The sequence below is a fragment of the Nicotiana tomentosiformis genome, chromosome 1 (genome assembly GCF_000390325.3).
Source record: "Nicotiana tomentosiformis chromosome 1, ASM39032v3, whole genome shotgun sequence".
In the NCBI taxonomy this organism is placed as follows: Eukaryota; Viridiplantae; Streptophyta; class Magnoliopsida; order Solanales; family Solanaceae; genus Nicotiana; species Nicotiana tomentosiformis.
The window spans coordinates 103,527,263-103,538,089 of record NC_090812.1 but is presented as its reverse complement, the minus strand read 5'-3'; the positions used below and the strand labels follow the sequence as shown (position 1 = coordinate 103,538,089).

The 10,827-nt window shown below is 35.8% G+C and overlaps 2 protein-coding genes across 5 annotated transcripts; one reads left to right on the top strand and one right to left on the bottom strand.

Moving 5' to 3' along the window:
• Positions 1-1,984: 1,984 nt before the first annotated feature.
• On the top strand, positions 1,985-7,644 carry LOC104085141 (homocysteine S-methyltransferase 2). 4 transcript variants are annotated; one of them, XR_011412403.1, is made up of 7 exons: positions 1,985-2,256; positions 3,657-3,713; positions 3,844-4,073; positions 4,489-4,618; positions 4,878-5,081; positions 5,657-5,988; positions 6,110-6,177. XR_011412403.1 is itself a non-coding variant. In XM_009589106.4 (7 exons), exons 1-7 carry the CDS (start codon positions 2,071-2,073, stop codon positions 7,253-7,255), a joined length of 1,029 nt encoding a protein of 342 aa, XP_009587401.1. In that variant the 5' UTR covers positions 1,988-2,070; the 3' UTR covers positions 7,256-7,644. The 4 variants fall into 4 exon arrangements, 2 of the variants coding, with proteins under 2 accessions (XP_009587402.1, XP_009587401.1); XR_011412402.1 differs by having other exon boundaries at positions 6,072-6,177; XM_009589106.4 differs by lacking the exons at positions 5,657-5,988; positions 6,110-6,177 and adding exons at positions 6,276-6,347; positions 7,106-7,644 and having other exon boundaries at positions 1,988-2,256.
• Positions 7,645-8,177: 533 nt separating this feature from the next.
• Positions 8,178-9,978, bottom strand: LOC104085142 (uncharacterized). The gene is made up of 3 exons (XM_033653146.2): positions 9,837-9,978; positions 9,578-9,746; positions 8,178-8,781 (listed from the first exon to the last, which is right to left on the bottom strand). The coding sequence occupies exons 2-3, from the start codon at positions 9,732-9,734 to the stop codon at positions 8,399-8,401; spliced, it is 540 nt and encodes a 179-aa protein (XP_033509037.1). The 5' UTR covers positions 9,735-9,746; positions 9,837-9,978; the 3' UTR covers positions 8,178-8,398.
• Positions 9,979-10,827: the final 849 nt, after the last annotated feature.

Below are 10,827 nucleotides of genomic sequence, written 5' to 3'. Positions count from 1 at the left end.
CTCATTCCAACCAACTTTGAACGCAACGAACCATACTTAGACAACTCGCAATGATGTTAAATTTTACACACAAGTTACAAATCACAATACGGACCCATTCCAAGGCTCAGAATTCCAAACGGACTTCGATAACACTAAATTCTACTTCAAATCAAACTTAAGAAATTCTAAAACTTTCAAAATGCCAACTTTTAACAATAAATGTTGAAACGCTTCCGGTCCACCCGAAACATGATCCGAACATACGCCCAAGTCCAAAATCATCATACAAACCTATTGGAACCTTCAAATCGCGATTCTGAGGTCGTTTAATCAAAGTATTGATTCAAGTCAAACTTGGCTACCTTAGGCTACTATTATGGACCTGTGTGTTCCAAATTCAACCTGAACCCTTTCAAAATCAAACCAACCATCCCCGCAAGTCATGAAATAGTAAAAGCACATACCGGAGATCTTAAATAGGGAAACATGGATCTAGAAAGTAAAATAATTGATTTGGATCGTTACAGTATGTATGTGTAGAAACTGAATTGAACTTCATTTAAGCAATGATACACCTCAACATCAACACCAACATTCAGTGTCAAGCTAATTCTGAGGTAAAAGATTATTCGTATAAAGTGTTTATATTAAACTTTATTAACTTATTTATATAAATATATATCATGCATCTATTAATTTAGTATAAACAACAACAACAACAATAATAATAAACCAGTGGGTTCTCACAAGTGGAGTCTGGGGAGGGTAGAATGTACGCAGTCTTACCCCTACCCTGGTAGGGCAGAGAGACTATTTTCGATAGACTCTCAGCTAAAGAAAAGATGAAAGAAGCACTGACATCAAGTAATAATAATACAAGATATTAAGAAACCGAAGCCAAGATAGCAAAAGAACTATATGTAGTAATAGCAATCTAAGAAAATTTAGTGTAAACATGAGATGCAAATAAAATTTTACCCTTAATTCTGGTCAACTATATATATTCAGATCATCTATTGGCCCTTCATTTAGGCATGTTCCATATCAAAATTTAATCAAATCCTAATGAAATTAACAGGACTCCAACAAATATTAGACTGATGTAAATGTTGGTGAAATTGCAAGTAATTACAGTTGAAAAATAAGATGAAGAACTAAATAAATATTCTTGGGTTGAGGCGCGGATATCTCACTCTCTTTAAGGAGATTCAAGCCCATTGCAGTAATATATTCACCAGTCTAACAATAATACTCTTGACTTGTCCACTTCCAACAGCTGGATAATGTCGTGTAACTCGAACAAACTCTGGACAAGTTGTTGAGTCCAAAACTCCATCAAAATGAACATTTTCCTTCAATAAAATAATATTCTCTTTTGTAGAGAATAAGTTGGAGACTTAGATTTTCTCCTTTTCTCAACTCTCTTTTTAACTATATCAACCACATTTTTCATGTACACTGCAATATTTTTTCCATCCATAACACACGGAAGAAACATCACTATTTATTGGTGTAAAATTTCTTCCATAGAATAAATAACAAAGTAGTGGCATAATAAAATTATAGAACATGGTTGGTAGTTACAAAATTTAACTTGTGGTGGATAATTAATAGTAGATCATGGCATTAGTGGTTTCATGAGTTACTCCAAAGATGATGACCACTTTCTTGCCAATTTATAGCCACTACCTTACAAGAAATAATACACTTTAATATTATAATTTTAATATTAAGTAACAACAATATTAAGTAAATATACCAATGATACTATCAGTAGGTGTTCATACAATATTTGAAAGAATATTTAAGCCTCAAGTTTTAAAATATAATTGAAAACTGAAGTTGTATTTGTCCATAAACTTTATTTTGAAGAGAATTAGTGAAAGTACAAATTTTGCGTGTGAAAATCATTAATTAACTTAAAATACTTATTATATTAAACTTTAATATTTTAAAATACTTAAAATTTACTCATTATTTATTTCCTTTCATCCCAATTTGTTACCTCCTGAGTAGTGTACTCCTTTTACTCCAACCCAATTGAATTAAGTTCTCTTCGCTCATCACGTCACTGCCTTTACAAGAAAGATGAGTACTGTCGACGCCAATGCACAGTCATCCTCCTCCCTCATCAAAGATTTCCTCCACAAATGCGGCGGGGTTGCCGTGATCGACGGCGGCTTTGCGACGGAGCTGGAACGTCATGGCGCCGACCTCAATGATCCTCTTTGGAGCGCTAAATGTCTCCTCACTGATCCTCACCTCGTCCGCGCCGTATGCCTCTCTCAATTTTCTTTAATCATCTCTTTTAATACTGTATTAAACTTAGCTTAATAGATGTTTTTAAATAGTATAATATTTAGTTTACTGACCTTTTCGTATTCTCTTAACAATAATATTTAGACTTTCACTTGTTATGCTTATTAAATAGAGTGGATATAGGGAAAAGGATTACAATTTCAGTTCAGTTCTGTAGGATGTTTTAGCTTTACAGTAACTGGTATGTGGATAAGTCGGACCACCATTTGGATTAATTATTAGGAGTCGATGTTAATCTTGCTGAGTGGGTCATCTTGTGGGTTTCTAGATTTTAAAAGTTACTACTTTATGGGTGAAGACATGGGCTTTTCTGTAGGAGTATAAGGAGTGTGTTGTAGGCGGCATTATTATCTTGCACTCTGCTAAACTCATGCTTTTCCCAGGAATCATCAATTTCAGAAAAATTAAGTAGAGAGTAATATCATAAAATGTGAGATTTTTGAGCCAAAACAATGTTTTAGTTATGAAACAAACAACTGAAGTATTTGATTCCTCTCAAAAACTTTCTTAAAAAACTGAGGAGGAGGAGGAGATTGTAGTTATTCTCCTCCATCTTGCTTTAGCACTAAGGCAAAATCCAATTAGTTCGAACTGATAGTGACTAAAAAAGAGATAAATGATTAAATAGAAAAGGAGGCTTTAATTAATCTGCTAAATCATTAGTTTTATATGATACTTAAACAAAATTAATTGTATCTTCCTTTAATCTGTCTTTTCGGTCTAGCTATCACCTTCAAGCATCCAGTAGACCTAACAGAAAAGCTTAACACTTCATCCTCTTGTTTTTTTATACTCTTTCTTTCTCGCTTGCCCCATTTGTTGCGAAAATGCTGTAAAAAAATCACTTATCTCTTCTTTATATAAATTGAAACCTTGCAACTAATGCATGCTGCTGGACGGCCGGAGAAGTTCTTGTTTTCTTTTATGGATTTCACGTCGCCAATTCTTTGTGGCGAAATATGTATAGAGGCACTAAATTTAGAGGAAATACTTTGGTTATTTTGAAGTGTTACCATGTCTACAATCTCCCATTTAATTTTGAATGTGATGACACCCTTATCCTTATGACTAGTTAAAAGCTCTTGGCAAAAACTAAGAGCCTGTTTGGATGGGCTTAAAAGCTGGTTTGGCAACCAAAATCTGGCAACTGGCAATCTTTTCTTTGATTCTTTCCCTTTTTGGTATCCTATGTGGATTTGTTGTAGGGTTTAGACTATGAATCTCATCACATCTGAAAAGCTTCGCTGGAAAAGCTTGAGAACTTAGTGTAATTTCACCATTCCCAGATATTTGCTGTACATGAAGTTTTTCTCTTTGTACTATTACATGGCTCATTGGTGTACTAAATAGAGCAGGTACACTTGGATTACCTTGAAGCTGGTGCAGATATTATACTCAGTTCATCTTATCAGGTACTGCTTTTGTCATTTGCAACCATTGTTCCTCTCTCTACCTCTTATGCAAAATTGATTGCGCATGGATGCATCTTAAATTCTATCTATATCCTTGTGACTAGTTTCAAGTCTTCTCATATTTGGACAGGCAACTATCCAGGGGTTTAAGGCCAAAGGATATTCCCTAGAAGAAAGTGAATCCTTGCTCAAAAGGAGTGTTGAGATTGCGTGTGAAGCACGAGATGTGTACTATACTAGATGCTGTAAATCTTCGTCTGATCATAGCACTGATGGAAAGGTTCTCAAACAGCGTCCTATCTTAGTTGCAGCATCTGTTGGGAGTTATGGGGCCTATTTAGCTGATGGTTCTGAATACAGGTAGTTTTCAGAAGAATTAGCACTTTATTCCTCTTTCTTTCTCTGGTCTGATGTGATTTCTGTGCTAGGACCTATGGTTTTTTATGGGATGTAAGGATGGTTAGCTACTTGTTCCTTATAGGCATTTTCTGAGAATCCGTTACCTTATTTGCCTTGTGTCTTGTTAAGGCTTGTCGTGCTTGTTAACTTTTGATATTTCGTGCATTAAAGTGCATTCTGGGAATACATGGCCCGAGCAGAACTACTCTTCAGTTTGTTGTCATCTCAAGGTTAAAGAATAAGATTTGTCTCACTAACACCCATAAAGTGCTTCTCACAATTCTCTCCTGGTGTCGTTAACATTTTCCCTTCCTCTTAAGCACCAACTGGTAGTAGCTTCTCATGCATGTGAACTGACTTACTTATCAAAATGCAGTGGGGAATATGGAGATGCAATTGATCTCAAGTTTCTAAAGGATTTTCATCGAAGAAGGGTTCAGCTTCTTGCAGAATCTGGTGCTGATCTAATAGCTTTTGAGACTGTGCCAAATAAACTAGAAGCACAGGTATGGTCGTTGTGGGTTATATATTTAGAGGAAATCTTTTAAAACTACTTATTGTCTTACTACTACTAGAAGTTAGTGGTATCCCTTCTGTTATCATTCTCTATGAATTGCTGTGGACAATAATTATCTGCGACACGGCTATTTGTGACAAGGAAATTTTTTTTCTACCACAGTATAATGTGGGAAAGCCTATTCTGGTTTAGTAGCTTGTTTTCTTTTGTTAAGATGTTGAGATTGACAACTATTAGCACCTATGCAGGCTTTTGTTGAGCTTCTTGAGGAAGAAGACATAAAGACTCCTGCCTGGCTATCCTTCAACTCTAAAGATGGTATAAATGTTGTTAGTGGTGATTCTTTATCAGAATGTGCTGCAATTGGTGAATCATGTGGAAAGGTTTTAGCTGTTGGAATCAACTGTACTCCTCCTAGATTTATTCTGGATCTTATTCGATCCATCAATCAGGTAATTTTTTAGCTACAATTCCTGTCTACAATTCCACGGTTCCAAGCCGTGAAAACAGCCTCTTGCAGAAATTCAGGGTAAGGCTGCGTACAATAGACCCTTGTGGTCCGGCCCTTCCCCGGACCCTGCGCATAGCGGGAGCTTAGTGCACCGGGCTGCCCTTTTTCTGTTTTTCTTTTTACCAGAGTTGTTTATCAATTTGGGATTTTACATGGACACTTTTAATGGCTGCTTATGCTTACTAGAGAAGATGAATATCTGTAACAATAAATGAATTCATTATTTATCGTTCCAATCTGCTTTATGAAACTCAAGACTGCAACAGCTTGTCAACTGAGAAACTCTTCCAGTCTGTTTTACAAGCTGAACCTGTCAGTCAAGTGACATGATCAAAACAAGTTAAACCTGGTATAACGAAACCTTATATTTGCCAAAAACTGCATCTTTAGTTCCTTGTTCTATCTCCAAATCAAGAAAGGAGCTCATCAGGTTCATGGCAAATCCCACATTATTGCCTTGTCTCACCACCTATCCAGAGGTTCATTATTTCATTCTTATACTTAGTTTCAATGCAGACTCATAAGGAAGAGAGGAACTGCAGAGGAGAACTGGTTTTACTTACACACAGAAACATACGTTTCTGTTATACTGCATGGGAACATATTCGGCAATTTTGGGCCTATAACACCTGCTTATCATGGACTATAATGCCTTCATTGTCTTGGACTAATGCCTCCACTGACAGGGGTCATGGAGCCATGTGTGTGTCCTGTTGAAGGTCTATTCTTGGATGCTTCTCATTTTTTATCTATGAATACATGCAGGTATGTTAGGTCTTGCAATGCTAGCAGTTCAAAGGCGAAAGCTAGCTACATTGAACAAGTATCCTAACTTTAATATGGACTAGGTGAATAATGAATTAAGGATATGGAGGACAATTATTTCGAGAGAAAATGATTTTTCTTATTTTTTCTCTTGTTTGGATTTTAGGCGGAAAATAACAAGTAAATTCGTCTTTTAAATGTTAGCGGGTCCTTGCTCTTTCCTTTTGTCAAACCAGACAAGCAAATGGATAATTTTGAAGTAATGCTTAGGTTGCTTATTGTTCTCGGTAACTTTTTCTTATTTACTTAACACTAGCTATTTGTATAAATATATTCTTATAGTCTTCTTATTTTTACTTGCATTTCTCAGGTAACAACAAAACCAATCCTTATATACCCCAACAGTGGTGAGAGTTACGATGGTGATCGGAAGGAGTGGGTGGTGAGTAGTCCTCAGACTTTCTGCTTTTAAACTGTACCTATTGACTCACACTGAAAAAGCTTATTGATTCTCATTGATTTACAAAACAATTACGTGTTTATCCCTAGTCAGTGGTTTGTAGGAAAGAAACTATATCATCTCCTTTCTTGCAGAAAACATGGAGCGGAGACCCATAAACCTTGATGAGTTTCTTTCTCTTTATTGTGAATGTTGAGTTATTTGAGGTCAATATCCTTGAAAAACGCCACTTTCATCTTCACCTTTAGACTCTACACTTATTAATTGATGATATTATGGCCTACAACCTCTGTTACTCTCAATATTCAAGCATTAATGTGTTTTAAAAAAATTCAAGCATCAATGTGAAAATTTTCCATTTTCTTATTTAGGTAGCTTAAAGGTGCTGTCTGAAGCGCAAAAGAAGAAGAAAGATGTTTCAATACAGCAAAGAAATCTAAATCTGAATCTTCAAGAAGTAAAATGAAACTAAAACTGAAAGTTCTGCTCACGAAATAACTGGGGAAGAGCCACTTCAGCTTCATTTGTTTGCCTTGAAAAACAAAAAACAGTTTAGGCCCTTGGGCTTAATACAACCACGAATTTCTAGAGGACTTTTTGTGCTGTATGCAGTTCATTCAATCCAGAAGAAATATTAATCATAAGCTGTATAGCCGTATGGTTTTTGGATGTTCTTACTAATATCTATGCTGTAATTACTTCAGATTTATCCTCCTGATATTCTTTCCTCTATGTTGCAGCGTAATACTGGGATAGCAGATGAAGATTTTGTTCCTTATGTTAATAAATGGTGTGAGGCAGGAGCATCCCTAGTAGGAGGTTGCTGCAGAACTACTCCGAATACCATTAGAGAAATACACCATGCACTCTCCAGCCGACGTACTGTCTAATCCGAGGAGAACAAAATAGGGGCATCTAACTTAAAAACAAGACAAGATCTTGTGTCTAGTTCGAAAGAATTGTTTCCATCTCTAGTAAAACTGGATGGCCTACATTTGAGAAGAGGTTTCTGCCCTAACTGGAGTCAGGGCAGTAAAACGTCCTCCGATCGACCTAGGCTTTTTGTCAGTGGTGTAACATATTTGTGGTACGCGCAGGGTGTTCAAAAGATCCTGCAAGAACCATAACTATCTGCAAGGATTTGAGCACTTGTAATCTGTAGTTTCTCATTGAATGTACTGTTCTATCTATTTTACTACCAACAAGAACCATAACTATTTTGTATTATTATTGTGTTTAGAACTTCACTTTTCCCATATTGGAAGTTCCAAGATTTTAACCCTGATCTTACCAATTATGAAAACCGAAGTTACCTAATGATTGATGGCCACCGTGGCAACTTGAAAAAGCTACTGTTTGTGTGAAACAAAAATAATGGTCCATTTTATGTGATACCATTTGACTAAGCGTGAAGTTCAAAATCTTAACTTGACTATGTAGTGTGAAAAATATTAAAATAGTTAGGACAGAAAATACCGTATCAAATTTAAAGAATTTAATTTCATAAAATATGTTAAATTTAGAATGATATTGTTAACTATCAGTAATAAGGGATGTCCCAGAATTGGAAGTGTCTCAGACAAAACCGCCTTGGCGGGAACAGTTGTATCGAAATGAAAAGAGTAATATAAAAATTGAACCAAGGGAGTTGCTATTTTTGTAGAATACCTTAAGCTACACAATGTACTCCCCTTTCGCTTCCCCAACTCCAACAGCCCACCAAACAAAAAGCTACACATGAACACTTTTTGCACAACCTAGGACTTGAGAACTAAACAAGAAAAAAAGCAAAGCCACTAGAAAGTACCGATATTGAGTATCAGATGGATAATTGACCATCAACTTCGATTAGATTTTTCTGTTGATACTCGTGCAATGACAATGTCTAGCAAGACAATGGAAGTATCAATGTATCATACATTCATTTTCAAGTTGACAACAGCATTTCTGGATATAGCGCGTGCACGATTGTCATAGCCAACTTTCACACCCCTTTACATTATAAAAATGCTAAAAAAAGGACAGCTGATGAATCAGGCATCAAAACCAGAGTAAACACCATTATCCCTAAGCAACCTCTTTTCCTCTTCAACATAGCTCTTCCCTCTGCTAGCCTGACCAAGATCTCTCTTCCTCTTTTCTTTCTGTGAGAAAGAAAAGTTTTTCCTCTCTTTCTGAGTTCGTGCGTGAACCAGTTCCTCTGCTTCCTGAAGTGCAGCCCTCGTCTTCTGGCGCTCCTGATAAGTTTCTTCCTTCTCTTTTTCCCGAGTTTCCTTCCCTTTTGACCAAGACCAATTCTGCTCCTGATCTGGCTCCTTGGGTGGTGGAACTTTCAAGACAGACAATCCACCTTTATACCCATGGCGGCTTAGAGCTTCAAAGTCCACAGCTTTGCTCTTCCGCTTTGCAAACTCAGCTGAACATAGGCAAAGTTGAATCGTTATGCATCAAGTAATTGAATTTTTGCTGGGATATAGGACGATATACTACTTTGAAAACTGAGTGAAGCAGGTCCAACAACAAAGGTAGACTCCTAAGTCATTTATACAGTGGTAGATGTAGCCTTCAGCAGTATGTGGGAGCATCAACTGCCTTCGGCTTGAACTTTAAATACATGTTGAAATTACTTTTTTTTTTGGATAACCGTGGTGTCCTACCCAGCTTGCGCGCACATCTGAAGTCTCAATCCACTTTATTGATCACTAGGCCACACCCTTGGGTGCTATATTGAGATTACTTTTAAAATATAGTATATTCATACTAACTCTGCACCTACTGTCACAGATGATTCGTTGGTACAACAGTATCCCTTACACACCGAATTAAATTGCCTATACAAGTTATAGGACCAGAATTATGTTTAGGCTAGAATTCAAATTGCTCTATTTAAGATCCTAGGGTAGTATTTCAGACTATGCAAATTCACGGATATCAAACAAAATGGGATCTTTGGTGATTTATTCCACACATTATGTTGTTCTACAAAACCAGAATAAATTATACTAGAAAAATAAACAACATATTTATGCAGTTACCTGCAGTTTGTTTTTAAATAGCATATTTTACTGAGAAGTAAACCTTTTTTTTTGTTGAGTAGCAGAAAAATCTTTGAGTTAATAACAATTATGTTTTAAGGACTAAACTTCTCAAGCAAATGAAAAAAACATAGAAGGGTTTTCGGAAAGGGGTAAAAAAGAAGGAAAAAAAGTTACCTTGAGAAGATTTATCTTTGGAGGATTTTGAAGTAGTACTAAGTTTAGGGTCGATTTTGGTGAACCCCAGATTGTCCTCAGTATCAGTATCAAGCGTTGAGGATTCATCTGAAGATGTATCGTCCTCTTCATCACTCCATGGCATTGTCCTCTTCATCCTCTCAACAACCTGCAAATCATCTTGATTAATTAACAGGCGTTCAAAAACCAAAACAGCTTTAACGTTAATTGAAGCTCAATTGGTACAATTAACAATTGCCTTGTAGAACTCGAGAGTGAAGCAGAGGAGAATCCTGCAATTGAATAGCTTAGGGCTTAGTTCGTTCCAACGATCGATAATACGACGTCGGCTGTGGAAGAAAAAAAGAAGAAGAAGGGGAAGTTGGTGTTATTTTATATACAGACCCACAAGGTTTCGCTGAATTACAGATAATGCACTGTCCAATAATTTCTCTTCAGAGAGGCCCCTAACATCGAAAGGTATTCAAAGAAAGCCGCAAAATTGCGCCACTTGCGATTTTCCCCCCCCCCCCCCCCCCCCCCCCCCCTTTTTTTTTTCTTTTTAAATTTTAAAAACTTTGTTTTATATTTTAAGAACCTATAATATGCGATACAGTTTTTAGTATAAAATATCAAAGAATTAAATAGGCAATATACATATTACAATAGTAAATTTTTTATACAGTTTTCCACTGTGATTTCGTTTCTGTTTTGAACGAGTCATTGATTATTTTAAAAATATACGTGATACAGTTTACTTGCAAAAAATGATTATTTTTTTTTTGTTGAATGCATGTCATCTATATGCTTGCTTAAAATTCTATGACACTATTACATTGATTTAGTTTTTCTCTGCAATTGATGTTAGTTTATTTGCTTCTAGTTATCTTTTTATCACCATATTAACAAAAATAACTTTGGTAATGATAGAATCAAACAATAATTCTCAAGTGATTCCAGCATTTGTAGGTGAAGAAAATGATAGAGAACTTTCAACAATAGCAATTGTGTCATTTCATTTAAATAGAAGCTCATGCTATATTCAATTTAAATACTTTTATTTTTGTTACTTAGGGTGTGTTTGGTACGAAGGAAAATATTTTCATGGAAAATGAGTGATTTTATTATTTATTTTTTCTTGTTTGGTTGGCGAGTGGAAAATATTTTCCGAATTTTTTTTATAGTGTTTTGTTAGAAAGTAGAATTTTTTTTTTTTTAGGAAAATACTTTTATTTTGGTACTCTCTGCAC

Excerpts from the sequence above, each read along its gene's own strand:
- LOC104085141 (XM_009589106.4), top strand. The coding sequence starts at position 2,071 with ATGAGTACTGTCGACGCCAATGCACAGTCATCCTCCTCCCTCATCAAA. Across the intron at positions 2,257-3,656 it reads ATCCTCACCTCGTCCGCGCC|GTACACTTGGATTACCTTGA; the intron begins GTATGCCTCTCT and ends TAAATAGAGCAG. Across the intron at positions 5,082-6,275 it reads TTATTCGATCCATCAATCAG|GTAACAACAAAACCAATCCT; the intron begins GTAATTTTTTAG and ends TGCATTTCTCAG.
- LOC104085142 (XM_033653146.2), bottom strand. The coding sequence starts at position 9,734 with ATGAAGAGGACAATGCCATGGAGTGATGAAGAGGACGATACATCTTCA. Across the intron at positions 8,782-9,577 it reads CAAAGATAAATCTTCTCAAG|CTGAGTTTGCAAAGCGGAAG; the intron begins GTAACTTTTTTT and ends GCCTATGTTCAG.